Source organism: Martes martes (assembly GCF_963455335.1).
Source record: "Martes martes genome assembly, chromosome: 18".
Classification (NCBI taxonomy): Eukaryota; Metazoa; Chordata; class Mammalia; order Carnivora; family Mustelidae; genus Martes; species Martes martes.
The window spans coordinates 6,667,950-6,685,263 of record NC_137906.1 but is presented as its reverse complement, the minus strand read 5'-3'; the positions used below and the strand labels follow the sequence as shown (position 1 = coordinate 6,685,263).

The window sequence follows — 17,314 nt, the reverse complement described above, 5'->3', positions numbered from 1 at the left end:
AGTGGCCGTGCCCGTTTCTGAAGAGGTTGCTCATTTTCAGATGCTTCCTGCCAGTCGTCTGGTCAATTCGCACAGTACCGGCAGCAGGGGGGTGGGGGGAAAGGCGTGAGGGTGGTGGGAGAGAAGGCCGGGGAGATAGGCTAGGGTCAGATTGGGCAAGGCAGGGGGACGAAAGGGTTAGCGGGTCCCCACCCAGGAAGCAACGTGTATACAGTGTGTCCTTGTGCACAGATGGGCTTGTGCGTGACTTTGTGCACGTACGGGTATGAATACGTCTAGGTATGCACCTTAACCACATATGTGTGCACTTTGCAAACCAACCTGTCTGAACTGATGTGGGTGAGAGCCCAGGTATGTGAGCTCAAAACGCCGTGTCTGTTGAAGGGTGCCTGTGTAGGGTGTGTGCGCGCATGCGCGTGCGTCTGCCGTTTGCGGTTCCCAGCAACAGGTGCACTGGGGAAGCCGGAACCGTCCCAGCGCCCCCTCTTGGACAGCCCGCCTGGCCCTCGGCTCCTCGGCGGGGCTGTAGCTAGGCCCCCAGGAGAAGGAGTTCCAATACGGAGGCAGCCTTAGGAAGTGACTCGGCCATGGCTCAAGGGAAGGATTGGGCAGGCAAGCCTTTGGAGATCTTTCCTGGGGAGGGGCTCTAGGCTCAAAAAGGGACCCTGCAGCAAGGTGTCAGGCGGCCTGTGCTCTGGAGATGGCAGGGTGGTCCCGGAGGAGCCCAGCTCTGGGTCCAGGTTGGGGTCCTGCGCTCGCAGCTGGCATCTGTCCAGGTGTGGACCACTAGCACATCGGACTCGGGAAGCACCCTGGGATGGAGGCCTGGGGAGGGGCCCCTGGGGGTCTCAGGAGCCGCAGGTCCGGCACCCAGCTCGGAGGCCAGCTCCCCCTCCTCCCCCGCCCCCACCTTTCATGCCTGGGGGAAGCTCGAGGTATCCTACAGCATTGTCCTGTTTCCGAGCCGACTCTGGGGATCCCCATCCCCATCCCCATCCCGCCCCGCTCACCAGGAGTGAGCAGGCACCTTCAGGCCGGGCAGGAGCACCAGGCTTCAGGTGGGAAAGCGGAGTGACGCTCTGCGTTCTAGGCTCTTTCTGCCCGTCCAGCCCCACCGTGGGGGCCTCGGGCAGGCTCTCACCACATCTGGCTCTGGCTTCTGCAACTGTCTCTTCTCCACTGCCCTGCCGGCATCTATATCACATGCTCTCCCCAGCCCATGGTGGGGGCTAGTGGAGCCTCACCTTCTGGTCTTTGCTGAGGCTGCAGCCCTCTGTCCGCCTGATGCCGGCCGTTGCCCAGTTACCTCTCAGGAGGCCCTTCTCTGACTCCCCAGATGGGTGCCCGTCTGTCTCTCACTCCATCTCTATAAATCACGTCTCCCTTAACCAACTGTGAGTGCGTCAAAGGCAGGGCTGGTTCTCCTCCACCTTCAGGTCCCCAGAGCCTAGCCCAGGCCTGGACCTCAGCAGTACCTCTCAGCGTTCACTAACTGAAAGAACGAGGCACAGGTGTGTGAGGGAAGGACGCCTCTCACAGCTCTCCGGTTAGCATTATCTGCAGATCTGAGGATAGAAGCCTGATCTGTTATCTGCGGATCTGAGACCCAGCCAGGAGGGAAACTCCTGGACCCCAGCCTCCAGAGCACGGCCCACTCCAGGGGACGTTTGTAGAGGCCGCCCCCTGCTGACCAAGCGGGGAAACTAGACAAGGTCTGGAAGCTTCTCTGGCGGCAGGGAGTCCTGCTTTTGCCTAGGGATAGAAGAGAGGTCTCTAGTACAATGGCTTTCCCTTAAGCTGAACGTGCTGTCCTCTTCCTTCTCCTAACAACGGTCACAGTTAGTGTCTCCCTCCCTCCCTCTCCCCAAACAGAAGGGTGTGTGCTTGGGATCCAACTGGTTTCCAGCTCTCTAGACTGGTCTGGGGGCCTCCAACTAGTACCCAAAGAGCATTGAGTTTCAAGTCCGTGTTGGGCCATAGCTCCCAGCCCCGAGCTCCCCAAGGGCAGGGATTACCTGCTCATCTATCCACTCAATAACTATCTACTGAGCACCGTCACCGGAGTATCTAGTCCCAGCCCGAGCCTCAGCACAGCTCAGTGCCCACTGACAGCGGACGCTCCAGTGTTGGATTCAACAGGTAAGGGGAAGGGCTTGCGATCCGCTCCAGGCCCTAGAAAATTGATCACGCTTATTGTTTATTGTGGGGGAAATGCCCTCCTCTACCCTGGCTCCGGGCTGCCAGCGGAGAACTGCGGCCAAACCATGGAAAGTTCCAGAAAATGCACAGACTTGGAATCAGAGCAGCCATTGCTGGGGGCTGCTGGCGGCTGTTCTGCTAGACCTGGTCTGCCTCCCTGGAAACCACGAGCAAAATGGGTGGAGATGGTTGCACAGAATGACCGCGGAGGCCCCTCCCAGCTGTGACTCGGGGACGCGGGATGGGGCTCTCCAGCCCGACCATACCCACAGCCCATAGCGTCCATGGGCAGGCAGGCCAGAGGCAAGGGAAGTGACCCTGTCATGCTGGGAGCAGGTGGTCCCCTCACCTGCTTCTGGATACAGACCTGGGACTGGAAAGTGTTGAGGGCACACAGAGCAGCCTGTACCCACCAAATGACCCTGTGGGACTGGTGCCCAGTGTGCTTGGAGAATGATGCCCCAGGCTGGGCCCTGTCAGACTTGCTTGGGAACTACGGACAACTCTCAGCTGCAGTCGGGGCACCCAGCTCCCGGCCGGGGAATCTTACTTGACCATCACTCCCCCAGCCCCCTCACCCAGGGCAGGCCACCCACGTGTGTGCCCGTCACCATCTGGCCCTCCCTGGGCTGGGAGCACCTGTGGGTGTGTCTTACTCACCTCTGATACTCAGGACCTACTAAAAAGCCAGCCCAGAGTTGGCCATCCAGGTTCTGGAACAGATGAAGGTCACACATTGTAAGGTCTATGACAACACCTGCTGCCAGTCTGCGGGCTTTCTTGGCCGCTTTGGGGAGCTCCAGCCAATGGGTGGTTGACCAGAAGTCATGCTTCTCAGGCCGGGCAGGTGCCCGTCGGCTCCGAAGCACATTCCTGTCCTCCGTCTGCCCTGCGTCAGAGGGGCTGACCCTGCCAATTCCATTTCCTGGGCTTGTTTGCCAGTGGGCAACCAGCACCAGTCCCACAGGGTCACTCGGTGGGTACAGGCTGCTCTGTGTGCCCTCAACACTTTCCAGTCCCAGGTCTGTATCCAGAAGCAGGTGAGGGGACCACCTGCTCCCAGTGTGACAGGGTCACTTCCCTTGCCTCTGGCCTGGCCAGAGATCTGGCCCGCGGGAAGCCCTGACGGTATATCAGACGGTGAATGAGACCATGGGCAGAGGGGCCGGCCTCTTCTCAGCGCCTCTGGCTTCATGACCAGGATGAGGTCATGCCAGGCAGCCCTCCTCTGGAGGTGCCCACTAGGGGGCAGTAGTGGTCCCCACCGTTGCCGATCCCAGGGCTGTCCAAGCTTCCCGTTTCCCTCTTCAGCTACCCCAGCACCTGCATCACTCACCCCCTACCCCATGTCCGATCTCCACTGGGTGGAGGTCGTCGGCCTGGTTCAACCCGATCCACTTGTCTTCACCATCACACCCGACACTGCTGCCACCCCAACTCCCAACTCCGCTCTCTCTCACCCCAGCCGGATCACAGAGACACCACACACCACACGAAGGTTGGAGGCGGGTTCTTTATACAAAGGTAATCAACACTGTGGTGCCACCAGCAGGCCAGCGCGGTTCGCAATGGCCCGCCTCACCACTCCTGGGGCAGAAGGCAATGGGGGGGGCGGTCATGGTGGGAGGGTGACACTACACGGGCCCCGGGACTGCTGAGCTAGGAGCTCCCGAAGGGCAGACACAGACGCACGGACACTAGAACCAAGAGCACCACACACGAAGACAGGCAGGAAATGCAGAGCTAGAAGGAGCCCCTGGCAGCCACCGACCACCCCAGGGCGCTCTTCTCCCAGGCGCTCACTCTTCGGGAGGCAGTGGGCGGGTGGGAGCCAAGGAGCCCAGCTGGGCCGCTACGGAACTACGGGACCTAATCACGGAGCGTCTTGCCCTCTGCGTCTGTAAACTGGGGACAATCAAATGCACTTCACAAAGCTGTCATGACGACTGCAACAGGGATATATATCAAAATACTCGACACAGAGCCTGGCACATAGAGGTGTTCGATAAATAATTTTTTGTCAAGAGAATCTTGGCTCCGTTCAGAGAGAACCTTCTTCAGAACGCCAAGATGCGAGACAACTTCCCTAGAAATTCTCTTTCAGGGGATCAGGACCCTCGAGCACTCTTTGGAGCCTGCAGCCGCCGGTGTGGCCAGGGCCCCGGAATACACAGTGCCAGGGCAGTTGAGGGGGGCGGGGGGCTGGACCCCCAGGGAGGCACCCGCGGAAGCCGGGTAGACGCCGGAGGAGTTGGGGGTTGTGCCAAAATGGTTCTGTACGTAACACAGGCCGGAGGCTGGCTGGTATGGAGGCAGGCTGGGCATGTGGCCAGGAGAGCAAGCCGGCCAGGCAGCTAGTTTCTGGCCACTGGCGTGCTGCATCTGGGCGACAGGGTGGCTCGGGGACAGGTGAGGGTGGCCACTCTGTGTGGGGTAGGAGCCGGGCACGGGGTTCAGCCTGGAACGCAACAAGAGAGAAGATGGTCAGTCCGCTGGCCATGCCCAGGCCCCAGCAGTCACTGGACGTGAGAAAGGCTCGGGGTCACTGGACCGCTCTGTGTGACAAGCTGCTCTGGAGATTTTCTGTAACCAGCTCCAAGCACCAAGTAAGGAGACTGGTTAAGCTCAACCGATGAGAAAGCATCCCCTGAGAGGGGAGGGCCCACTCACAGTCCCACAATAAGCCGAGGATGAGGGGACAGGGGGCTCGTGACTGAGGCCACCTGAGGCGTAACTGCTCATAGTAGTTTGTCCCCCAGATGGAGACGGGACCTGATCGCAGCTGTCACTGTGTCTGTGACCAGCTCGGCGATGCTACCCAAAGAGAACTGGCCGACTTCTGTGGGAGGGAGGGCAAGAGGGCTCGAATGGGGGTAACACAGGGCTTGGGCCCAGGCCTTGTCTGCTGTGAGGTTTTCTAGCGGTGGCTTTGGGAGTGAAGACTCACAGCTCAAAGTCCCGACCGGCATGAACCGACGAGCCAGATGTGCGCAGCTGCCCGTTTGGAGATGAAAGAACCAGCACCCACCCCCTCCCCCCCGCCATAGACACACGTGGCTGGGACCACAAATGGAGACACAGCCTATGGGTTTTGTCCTCTGAGCCTCTGTGCAGAGATTCAAATATGGAGAATGACTGCCAACACCACTGGTGTTTGTTAGGTGACTGCACCGAATCCACACACGGTTCAGCTAAAACCTGACTTGACAAATGAGCCGCTTAAGGGGACACATGGGTGGCTCAGTCAGTTGGGCATCTGACTCTTGGTTTCCACTCAAGTCATGGTCTCAGGGGCGTGAGATCGAGCCCCCATTGGGCTTCATGCTCCGCAGGGAGTCTGCGTGAGACTCTCTCTCTCTCTGCCTCTCCCCCTACCCCTCTCTAAAATAAATCAATCTTACAAAACAAAAACAAAAACAAAAACAAAAACATCAAATCAGCTGCTTAAATACAGGAACAGAGCAGTTAACATTAACATCTCACTTCTTCTGGGACTCTTGAAAACGTACAGAATCTGGATTACCCGTTCACCAGGAGCCTCCGGGAGGCAAAAGCGTCCGGACCGCTGGGTAAGTGTCAAAGCAGACGCGCGTGCTGTGACGCCTGTGTCCCACTGTTGGGCCCGCCCAGACGTCATGCTCTGTTCTGGGGGCCTGGGGCAGGCCGGGATGACGAGGGATCGTATACCACGCCATGTGAGGGACACGGAAGGACCTGAAGGGTCACCACCTCCCTGCCCCAGATCTCTCTGTCACCATGAGAAGGCATCAGACCTGGCACTCAAGTGTCCCAGGTGCAGCGGGGCAGCTGCTGCTGCGCATGGAAGGACTTTCTCATCAGGGGCTGCCTTGGCGATGGGCCCCCAGCCAGGATGGGGGGTGTAAGTGGAGGTCAGGGGACCACCCTCAGCTGTCTGAGAGGGGGCTCCTTCACAGGGGGCGAGTTTGTACCCAAGGACCCCTGAAGTCCCCTCTTGAGTCTATGAGAACAATTGAAAGCCTAAAAGCCTCAATACTCCTAACTAAATTTCCACAGTCTCCCACATATTTAGGCCCCAGGGATCACTTGCCTAAAATTGGGTGAACGTGTCATTTCTGGTTCTCCCAGTATCCCCCAATATCCCAGCCCCCGATGTCCTCCGCCTTTGAAGTCAAGGTCAGAGGGCCCTGAGCTGGTCAAGCCTGGGGGCGTCCGCCTCCTCAAATAAGCTACAAACACCAATTCAGCCAAAACCCTGCACCCGGGCCGGCGTGGAGCGCAGACCCTATCCCACAGCTGGCTGAAGGCAGAAGAGGGCCGTCCGCCAAGCACCTGAACTTCACACGCGTCCCTTCTGCTGGGGGGACCCCGAAGGAAAGAGAGTCTCCTGCGTGGAGAGGTCCCGGCACGGATGCCCCCAGGGAAGGGCACAAGAGGCCGGCAGTGGGGAACAGCGGAGAGGGGGCGAACAGGACCTGGAAGAAGAGACCCTAGCTCTGGACGGGGCTCTCCTGCCTCTGCGTTACCTCAAGACACTCCTGTCCTCCTCGGGCCTCCTCTCTGCTAGGACGGAGTGAGGCTGCGTGAGCCTGGGCGGCTGGCCCAGCAGCTTCTGCAGAGTTAGCGAGCCTGAACTGGAAGACCCGGAACCCGGCCTTCTCCCGTCGGGCGGCCAGGAACACGCCACCTCCCACGTCCTGCGCTGTCTCACGTCCAAGCTGCCTGGTCAGCCGTGCGGACGGGTGGCTTCTCGCCAACGCGGTGTGCTTGGCAGCAGCGAGGGCTGGTGACAACACTCGATGGGGCCTCTCCCTCCCGCCGTCTGTCCCACGTCACTCAGCGGATATGTGAGCACTTGAGATGCCCTCCCTTTCCCCTTTCGGCTCAGTGCCTACTTCAGACGCAGCCAGGCAGGATCTAGAATGTTCGGGAGGACGTTCCGGGCCAGGGACTGTCTGCACCCTGTTCCCTTTCCCCACGACACTGAACCAGTCACTCTCTCTACAGGCCCTGGAACGGCTTCAAGAATAAGCATTAAGAGTTCTGCAACTTGGGCGCCTGGGTGGCTCAGTGGGTTAAGCCTCTGCCTTCGGCTCGGGTCATGATCCCAGGGTCCTGGGATCGAGCCCCGCATCGGGCTCTCTGCTCAGCGGGGAGCCTGCTTCCCCCTCTCTCTCTGGCTGCCTCTCTGCCTACTTGTGATCTCTCTCTCTGTGTCAAATAAATAAATAAAATCTTTAAAAAAGAGTTCTGCAACTTACTTCCGGCTGTGGGCTGCCCTTCTTTCGGCTGAAGAGCCCGAGATGTACTTGAACACGGAAATCCTCCTCATGAGGCTGAAGGGGAACTTCTGGTCGAGCTTCAGCGCGACGCGCTCGGAGAGGTCGATGGAGTAGCAGTAGGTGAGGCCGTCTGAGGTCGGCGTGTTAAGTAAAACCGAGGCAGCTCCCGGGAGGAGGGCCGGACACGCCCCCGTAGCGCACACGTTCCCACGCTTATCCCACAGGGGGATGAGCACTCGCTCTACCCTACGCTGACGCGGACGCTCGGGGGAAACCGAGGGTCGCGCTTCTGTCCCCTGCCCCTCAGAGGGAACACGGCCCAGCAGTCGAGGATGGAGGCGGTCTCGATACCCTCCGCAGGGGCTGACAGTTTCTTGTCCGCTTGTCCCCCCAGACCGAAGGCACCCTGCCTCGATGTGACCAAGTGAGCCTCACGTGGGCCTCGCTGGCAGCACTTCCCCCACGGGGTCACCACCCCCCCGGGAAGTGATCTGAGGGCACTCGGGTCATCCGACCTGTGTCAACCCGCCACCGCCTAGGCAGCCATAAAGACTTTTGTCTTTATGACTATCGTCAGCTTTCGTCTGTCCATCCATCCATCTGTCCGTCCCTTCGACAAATACTTACTGAACACCCGTGAGACACCAGGAACTGAGGAACGAGCGCCAGACAAGGAGTAAGTCTTTGGGACAGAGGAAGTGGTGATAAGCCATAGCTTATCTCTGAAACAGCAGGCTGGGGACCCTCGCCTAGCATAGGGAGATCGAGAAGGCTTTCCCCGGGAGGCGAGGTGCGTGCGGGACCCTGAACTGTGAGCGGCGGGAGCAGCAGCTGGCGGAGGGTAGTGGTGGAGAGAGGGTAAGGAAGCCCCGGGAGCTGTTCCTTGAGGCCGTGTTCTCCGCTGGATGCTACTGGCAGTCTGATCAAGACGAGTCTGCGGGCTGAGACTGGTCCACTCATTACTGGACATTCGGTGTCCCCAGCCACCGGCCACCAAGTGGCAGCAGCACCTGGCCACTGTGATAACCAAAAATGCCCCTGCATGCTTCTGTGTCCTCTCAGGGAGGGCAGTATTATTTCCAAAGACTGATTTCCAGTGACAACCAGGGCTGCGAGGAAGTCTGAAGTTGTCCCGGCTGATGACGTCAGAATGCTCTTAACAATCGATTCTGTTTCTGACTCTGACCAAGTCCTGGTACCAGACTAGTCCTCCCACCATAAATAACTGTAAGCCGGACACAGCATTTTACGCAACTGTCTTCTCACTTTGGACAGCAAACACTGAACAATACTACGTAGTCTAATATACCTGTAATTGGTACCCGAGAAGAAGAAGAGGAAATAGGATAGGAAAAAATATCTTGGGGACACAGTGATGCTAATTTTTTTAGACTAGATGAAAACTCTAAATTCAAAGATCCAAGATCCAATGATCAACTCCAAGCAAGGCCAATGCAAAGAATATTAACACAAAGGCGTATGATAATTAAATAGCTGAAAACCAATGATAAAAAACTGAAAGGAGCCAGAAAAAAACAATGAATTATGTAAGGAAAATAGTAAGAATGACTACTGATGTCTCATGAGAAAATGATACAAACCATTAAGTCATGCAATGACATCTTCAAAAGTGAAAGAAGATCAGAGAAGGTCAGAATTCTGTATTTAGTGAAATAAAGGCATTTTTAAGAACCAAAAGCTGAATTTGTCACCAGCATACCCACTGTACAAGAAATGTTAAGGGAGGTTCTTCAGGCAAGAGGAAAATGATACCAGATGGAAACTTGGATCCACACAAAAGAATGAAGAGAATTAGAAGGGGGCCTGGGTGGCTCAGTCAGTTAAGCGTCTGCCTTTGGCTCAGGTCATGATCCCAGGGTCAGGATTGAGCTCTACCTCGGGCCCCCTGCTCAATGGGGAGTCTGCCTCCGCCCCTGCCCCCACTCGTGCTCTCTCTCTCTCGTTTTCCTTCTCTCTCCAATAAAATCTTAAAAAAAAAAAAAAAAGAATGGAGAGAATTAGAAATGGTTAAATTTGTGGGTAAATGTTACTTTTTTAAATTAAGAAATATATAATTGACTGTTTAAACAAAAGTAATAGTGATGTACTATGAGGTTTACAACACCTGTGGTAGTAGTAGAAATAAAACATAGACACCACCACAAAGGATGGAACAAGAAAAATAGAAATCCAATTCTGTAAGCTTCTTAAATTATATACTGAGTGGCATATTACCCAAAAGTAGTCTCTGATAAACTAAAAATGTGTATTGGAAACTCTAGAGCAACCACTTAAAAAATAAGATAAAGAGGTATAGTTAATAGCAAATAGAGCAAACCTGTAAGAGCCCATCTTTAAAAAACGAAATACTGAAGGGGCACCTGGGTGGCTCGGTCTGCTAAGCGTCCAACTCTTCGTTTCAGCTCAGGTCTGATCTCAGGGTCGTGAGATCAAGCCCCGTGTTGGGCTCTGTGCTCACCGCACAGTCTGTTTGAGTTTCCCTCTCCCTCTGTGCTTCCCCTACCTCAAGTAAATAAATACATCTTCTAAAAAAAAAAACAATAAACAAAAAAACAAAAACAAAAAAAACAACCTAGAAAAATACTCAGCTGAAGTCAGGAAAAGAGGAAAAAAGGAACAAAGAGAAAACAAAGAGCAAGACTTAACCTCAATAATTATATTATCAAAAATTATCAATAATTATACTAAATGTACATGAGCTAAACATTCCATTTAAAAGGCAGAGATGATCAGACTGGAGAACTAACTACATGCTATCTACAAGAAACATGTTTTAAATACCAGGACACAAACATGTGAGAAACACAAAGATGGAACAAGAGATACCACACAAATCCTAATTTTAAGAAAGAAAACTGGAATAACTACATAGTAATATCAGAAGACAAAGACTTTAGAGCAAAGAATATTACCAGAGATTAAAATGGTCCATTTCACAATGATAAAAGGTGAGTTCACTGAGATGACATAATAATCCTAAATGTGGGGGCACCTGGGTGGCTCAGTGGGTTAAGCCTCTGCCTTCGGCTCAGGTCATGATCTCAGGGTCCTGGGATCGAGCCCCACATCGGGCTCTCTGCTCAGCAGGGAGCCTGCTTCTCCTTCTTTACCTGCTGCTCTGCCTACTTGTGATTCTATCTCTCTCTCTGTCAAATAAATAAAATAAAATCTTTAAAAAAATAATAATAATCCTAAACGTGTATGCATCCAGTCATAGAGCTTCAAAATACTTGAAGACTGACAAGAATTGAAAGGACAACATAGACAAATCCACAATTTTAGTTGGAGATTTCAATAGTCCCCTTTCAGTAACTGATAGAACAAGTGTAACTGTATAGAAGGCTAGAACAATGTCAACACCTTGACCTAACTGACATACATTGAACACCCACCAACTGCAGAATGTCTGTTCGTTTTTAAGTACACATAGAACATTCACCAAGATATATCAAATGCTGGGCCAGAAAAATCTAAAAAAGAAAGTTCTCTGACCACATGAAAGGAAATTAGAAATCATCAACAAAAGGAAATCTGAAAAATCACCTAAAACTGAGAAATTAAGAAACTCATTTGTAAATAACCCTTGGATCAAAGAAGAAATCCCAAGGAAACTTGGAAAATACTTCTAAGTCAACATAAAAATATAACATCAAAATGTGTGGGATGCAGCCAGAGTGGTGTGTACAGGGGATTTCATAGCTTTAGATTTCTTATTAGAAAAAAAAGGTTCAAAATTAACAAAATAAAAATTTTAGAACAAGATAAACAAACTATGTGATCAATGTGTATTTACACACTGCCTACCCTAATAGCTTACAAAATCACAGATTGAAAGAGATTTTGGGAACGTACCTTATTCAACCTCCAACACTACCAATTCTGGTATTTAAAAAAAGGAACCCGGGGCGCCTGGGTGGCTCAGTGGGTTAAGCCTCTGCCTTCAACTCAGGTCATGATCTCACGGTCCCGGAATCGAGCCCCACATCGGGCTCTCTGCTCGGCAGGGAGCCTGCTTCCTCCTCTCTCTCTACCTGCCTCTCGGTAGGGAGCCTGCTTCCTCCTCTCTCTCTACCTGCCTCTCCTCTCTGCCTACTTGTGATCTCTATCAAATAAATAAATAAAATCTTTAAAAAAAAAAAAAAATAAAAAATAAAAAAAAAAAATAAAAAAAGGAACCCACAGTAGAGCACCTGGCTGGCTCAGTCAATAGTGTGTGTGACTCTTGATCTCGGGCTTGTGAGTTCAAGCCTCATGTTGGGTGTAGAGATTACTTAAAAACATTTTTCTGGGGGGGTGCCTGGGTGGCTCAGTGGGTTAAGCCCCTGCCTTCGGCTCGGATCATGATCTCAGGGTCCTGGGATCGAGCCCCACATCAGGCTCTCTGCTCAGCGGGGAGCCTGCTTCCCCCCCTCTCTCTGCCTGCCTCTCTGCCTACTTGTGATCTCTATCTGCCAAATAAATAAATAAAATATTTAAAAAAATTTTTTTTAATATAATAAAAAGAGGAGTGCCTGGGTGGCTCATTCAGTTAAGTGTCCGACTCTTGATTTCTGCTCAGGTCATGATCTCAGGGTCGTGGGACTGAGCTCCACGTTGGGCTCAGTGCTCAGTGCAGAGTCTGCTTGTCCCTCTCCCTCTGCCCCTCCCTCCACCCTCCTTTTCCCTCTCTAAAATAAATAAATAAAATCTTTTAAAAAAAAGTAACACACCAATTTTAGAACTCCAACCTCCAACCTCCCCTCCCACTCGCCGCCAACCATCACTGCCAGAATACTAACACAAGGGATGTTAAGGTTTATCCTCAGTTTCTAATCACCCATAAAAGCCTATCTCTAAAAAATTCTTTTCTGACAGACTAAATCAAACCAAACCAAAGCAAACAAACCTGTTTCCTCTTCCTTTCATGGAATATCTCCAGCTCATGGGTATTTCAGATTCTTTCAATGAAGCTTCTTATCATCATTAGCCAAATGTAGGTTTACACTTCAGTTTATGAGGGAAAAAACCCCAAATCAGAGTACTTCAAAGTGGCAGTGCTAAGCTGGGGTGAGGAGATAGCTACCTATGTTGATGGTTTTCCAGATGGGGAAATTCTGGCCTAGGGGGGAAGTGACCCACCCAAGACCACATGGTTTTCAAAGCTGAAGCTCGAATCTAGATTACCTACATCTGAGCCCACGGTTCTAGCTACGAACCCCCAGACCCTTCACCCTGGTTCACTCTTTGGCATGTCACCACCCTCCAGTTCCCTTCTGGAAAGGATACAAGTTAGCCCAATTCCAAGTCCACAGACATTACTGAGGAATGAGGTCTGGGGAATGAGCCAGGAGGCGCACAGAAGCAGCCACGGCACCAGCATCGAGGGCACAACCATGCCAAAGACCAGGGCCCTCCTCATCCGAGAGCGGACAGAGTTGACTCCCAGCATGGCAAAAGCTACGGGGGTGAAACCTCTGGCATCTTCCACCTCCCCCAGCTTCGACAGCGACGACACAGCTTCAAACGACAGGAAGATGATGGCGGAGAAGATGGCGAAGATCACGGTGAAGAAGCAGTGGCGGACGGTGCCCACGGTTCTCTCGAAATTGCCAGCAAAGCGCCAGATGATAATAGCACCGCAGAGCAGGGAGACCGGGTTCTCATAGACGAAGATGTACGTCACCAGCCTGTAAACTGCAGGGGGAGCAGGGTTAGAGGCCTGGCAGTACGGGGGCTCTAAGGAGGGCGAGCCAGGTTACAACCCACCTCGGAAAGGGGGCGTAGCTGGCTGTCAGTGCCACTGAAAAGCAGCCAGGAGCCACGACGGGCAGGGGGAGGCAACAGTGAAGGACCCAAGACTCAGAGCAGAGCTGTGAACATCCACTCCTTGCTCCTTCCCGGCCCTGGAGCAAGTCCATGACTGGCTTCCACGTGGGGGGAAAAATATAACCCTTTTTAGCATGGGATGGTCTTTGAATTTGTAATGTGCTTTAGAATCCCCCTTTTTTTTTTTTAAGGTTTGCATACTGACCTATCTCACCGGGCAGTTTGAGGGTTAATTAATTGTAACAGCTTCAGGGTGGACTGAGTGGGTGTCACTTAACACTCTTTGTGCCAGTCTCCTCAGCTGTAATCCTGACCTCTCCTTCCATAGTGGCTGTTCAGAGGAAGAAAAAAGGGACCATGAATTATTTTGTACCTAAAAAGATCACAAAACTATCACTAATAAGATAGAGAACGCCGACGTCTTTCTTGAAAGCACTTATCCGATCTTACAGGTAGAACGGTGCCTGATATGCAGTATGACTGCAAAGAAACTCACTCGTGTCTTTCTAAAAGCAGTCATCTCTTACATACTCTTATGTCCCCGCAGGCCAAAATGCTAAAATGGAGGAGGGGACTGGTGAAGTCGCAGTAATATTGAACCTTGGGGGTGCAAAGGCTAAGCAGTGGAATCTTGGCTCGGTCACATCCAGGCTGGCGGAGGGTTCAGTCCAGTCATGGGCCTGCCAGCTTCAGTGTCTTCATTGTAAAGTAACAGGATCACAACTGAGGCCTTGGAAGGTCTCTTATGTGTCAAATACTCTCACGCCCATGAACCCCACACTCAGAGAAGCTGTGAACTAAAGCGGGGAAAGGGGAGCTCAGTTGATACTGACATTTTGCATTTGTCTAGGGGGGTATGCTCTGTGTGTCTAGGCTGGGGAGACCAGTCTGAGCAGGGAGGCAGGCTACGAACCTTATACCTCGGCTCGTCTCTATAAGGCTGTACCATCTCAAGATTACTTCATGATTTGCTGAAATCATTCCCAGTACAAAGTGAAATCCCCAGTATAAATGTGAAGATTCTAGAAGCAACTCTATAGGGTTTGGGTATTAGACAGCCCCAAGGCTCCAGTTCAAAAACATCACACAATAAGAAAAAACAAAAACAAAAAAACCTGTTGCTGTCTCAATTGCACGACTTGATAGCTCTGCAACTCCCCCGCATTAAAGCCTGTTTCACCCAAATGATGGCGAATAATAAAGCCTACGTCACTGGGGTGGAGATTAATGCTCCTGAGTGTGCTTTGCGAAACAACAAAAGGGATACAGCTTTCCCATTTTCCTCCCCAGAAAAGAAGGGGGAAGAGACAGAGACTAGGGAGGTCTCTCGCGGGCGGGTGTTTATCCTGAATCGATCTGCAAAATTTCTCAGTCGTAGATTACACAAACACCTGTTTCCCAAGGCACAAGACGTCTCCTTGTTGGGGAGTTGGGAATCGGAGTCAGGGTTAAGATGCACACTTAAGAGGAAGCAGAAGACACTCTAAACCCCAAAGAGGCCAGGACGCTTCTAGGGGTGGCCACAGACGATGCTCAAGCGTGTTGACGAGGAGAGAGAAACACTTTTCCCGGGGTGCGGGAGTGGGGGTGGGGCGAGGAATGGGGATGGGGATGAGGGTGAGGGGTCAGGCCCCCCAGCAGACGTCGGTGTGTATGTGACCGGGAGCGGGAGAAGACAAATCCTTCTCGGAGAGCGAGCATGGGTGAACGAAGCGAATGGACGCGGGGCCTCGGCCAGGGCTGCGGCGCGGCAAAGGGGGGCGATTTCGGGCAGGGGAGGATCACAGCGATGACGGGGATGCGACTCTGGAGGGACAAAGACGCGGGATGCGAGGCCGGTCCTCCGGGCGGGGAGAACGATGGCGCGGGCGGAGTGGCTGGAGGTGAGGCCCGACGGCGCGGGCGCGGGCGCGGGCACGGGGAGGCCGGAGCCCGGGGCCCGGCGAGGTGCGGGGAAGCGGGCTGGCCCCCGCGGCCCGGCCCCGCCCCTGCTCACCTTGCCAGTTGCGCAGGGCCTCGGAGCGCAGCGAGAGCCCCGACGGCGCCAGGGGAGGCTGCAGCAGGAACAGGCGGGGCCCGGACACCAGCAGCGAGAGCAGCGCGGTGAAGAAGGTGGCGGATGGCACCTCGGGACACAAGGACCAGCTCCGGTACCCGGGCTCCGAGGCCGCCATGGCCGCCGTCGCTCCCGCGCCCCTTCTTGGCGCCGGCTGCTCCTCGGCTCCTTCCGCCTCCCTGCGGCTGTCTCCCCTGGCAACAGCGGCGGAGGCGGCCGGAAGCCCCGCCTCCCCGAGGCCCCGCCCCGCGCCGAGCCGCCCAATCCAGTCGCGCAGGCCACGGGGAGTCGGAGCAGCGCCCTCTGGCGTGCAAGGGGCTGGGGCCTCGCGCAGGTGCCGGGGCTGCGCCCGCTTGCGGGGCGCGGGTTTGGATCTCGCGGGCTCCGTTCCAGATGCCGAATGATTACTGTGTTGCGGTTTACAGAACTCTTTCACACGCACGCGCACGCTCCTGCTTTATCTGCGCTTATCCCCATTCCACCGATGAGGAAGCTGAGGTCTGGGGAGGGCCCTGGGTAATTCAGTTGAATGGCAAAGGCAGATTTCGAACTCAGATCCTGCCCCTGCTAGGGCCTGGAACTGGCCGGGAGTACAGCCGAGGCAGGCTTCGGTGGCTGGATTGGAGAGGAGCGGGCAGATGAGGGCGAAGCGTTAGAATGTAATGGAAGGGAACCTGAGATTCTTTCCATCCTCTATGTGCAGTGCTAAAACATAACTCTATGATTTTTCAGATGTTAATATAAAGCAACGGGACATGTTTAAATGAACACTGGGTGTTTCTAAACTCGTGCTGCTCATGGTGCAGCAGTGGGCATAAAAATCAATTAAGGTTTACTGAACAGGAAGCAAAAATAGGAATCAGGGGTGTGGTGGAGCTGCTAAAATCAGCAAATGGGAACTTGGGTTGCTGGAACCAGGTCCAGGCCCTGGAAAGAGGAAGGTGGGGGGGTGGTCCCCGCTCCTCTGTGCCAGTCCCGCAGCTCCAGGAGTTCTGGGACTACTTCTAGACACACACTCTGAAAAAGGATGTAGAAAATTAGAGTTAGGGAGCCTGGGTGACTCAGTGGGTTAAGCATCTGCCTTCAGCTCAAGTCGTGATCCCAGCGTCCCCAGATCGAGTCCTGCCTCTGGCTCCTGGTTCAGCAGGGAGCTTGCTTCTCCCTCTGCCTGTGGTTCCCCCTGCTTGTGTTCTCTCTCTCTCTGACAAATAAATAAATACAATCTTAAACAAGAAGAAAAAAGAAAGATAAAAAGAAAGAGAATTAGAGTTTGTTTAACAAAAGGAGCCCAGATTGGGAAGGAAGGAGGAGAGACGACTTCAGATCATATCTGATAAGGAACAATTAATTAAAGGAAACAGAGAGACGTCTCTGGAAAAGCTTCAGGGGTCCTGACCGCTGCCTGTGAACTATGTAAAGAGTTGTCCCTAAGGTGAGGGAGTAGATTTATTGTGTGTCACTCCAGAGGGGAGCACTGAGACAGAAAGGTGGAAAAGACAGAGAGACCATGTGACATAAGGAAGAACTTTATGACAGTTTGGGTTGTCCGTCTATGGAATAAGCCGCCTTGCTCAGTAGTGAGCTCCCCATCACTAGTAGTGTGCAAGCAGAGGCCATATGATGACTTGGCAAGAATATTGAAGATATTCAAGCATCACGTTGGAGGTGGAAGTAGATGGCTTTTAAAATCCCTTTGGATGGGGCGCCTGCGTGGCTCGGTGGGTTAAAGCCTCTGCCTTCAGCTCGGGTCGTGATTCCGGGGTCCTGGGATCGAGCCCCACATCGGGCTCTCTGCTCAGCAGGGAGCCTGTTTCCTACTCTCTCTCTCTCTCTGCCTGCCTCTCTGCCTACTTGTGATCTCTGTCTGTCAAATAAATAAATAAAATCTTTAAAAAAAAAATCCCTTTGGATACTCCAGTTCTAAGTCTCCATAAACACAAACACATATGGAGGGTTGATACATTTGCCACTT

At 53.4% G+C, this 17,314-nt stretch overlaps 1 protein-coding gene across 2 annotated transcripts; it reads right to left on the bottom strand.

The window, feature by feature from the left end:
- Positions 1 to 3,696: 3,696 nt before the first annotated feature.
- Positions 3,697 to 15,522, bottom strand: RHBDD2 (rhomboid domain containing 2). Of its 2 annotated transcripts, none has more exons than XM_080830875.1 (4): positions 15,283 to 15,522; positions 12,747 to 13,154; positions 7,440 to 7,590; positions 3,697 to 4,657 (listed from the first exon to the last, which is right to left on the bottom strand). In XM_080830875.1, exons 1-4 carry the CDS (start codon positions 15,458 to 15,460, stop codon positions 4,300 to 4,302), a joined length of 1,095 nt encoding a protein of 364 aa, XP_080687001.1. In that variant the 5' UTR covers positions 15,461 to 15,522; the 3' UTR covers positions 3,697 to 4,299. The 2 variants fall into 2 exon arrangements, with proteins under 2 accessions (XP_080687001.1, XP_080687002.1); XM_080830876.1 differs by lacking the exon at positions 15,283 to 15,522 and adding an exon at positions 13,492 to 13,612.
- Positions 15,523 to 17,314: the final 1,792 nt, after the last annotated feature.

What these genes read in the sequence shown, in the direction of transcription:
- RHBDD2 (XM_080830875.1), bottom strand. Translation starts at nt 15,460, where the DNA reads ATGGCGGCCTCGGAGCCCGGGTACCGGAGCTGGTCCTTGTGTCCCGAG. An exon ending in GGCCCTGCGCAACTGGCAAG is followed by an intron (nt 13,155 to 15,282) that starts GTGAGCAGGGGC and finishes CTCCCCCTGCAG; the next exon opens with TTTACAGGCTGGTGACGTAC. An exon ending in ACTTGGAATTGGGCTAACTT is followed by an intron (nt 7,591 to 12,746) that starts GTATCCTTTCCA and finishes CGCCGACCTCAG; the next exon opens with ACGGCCTCACCTACTGCTAC.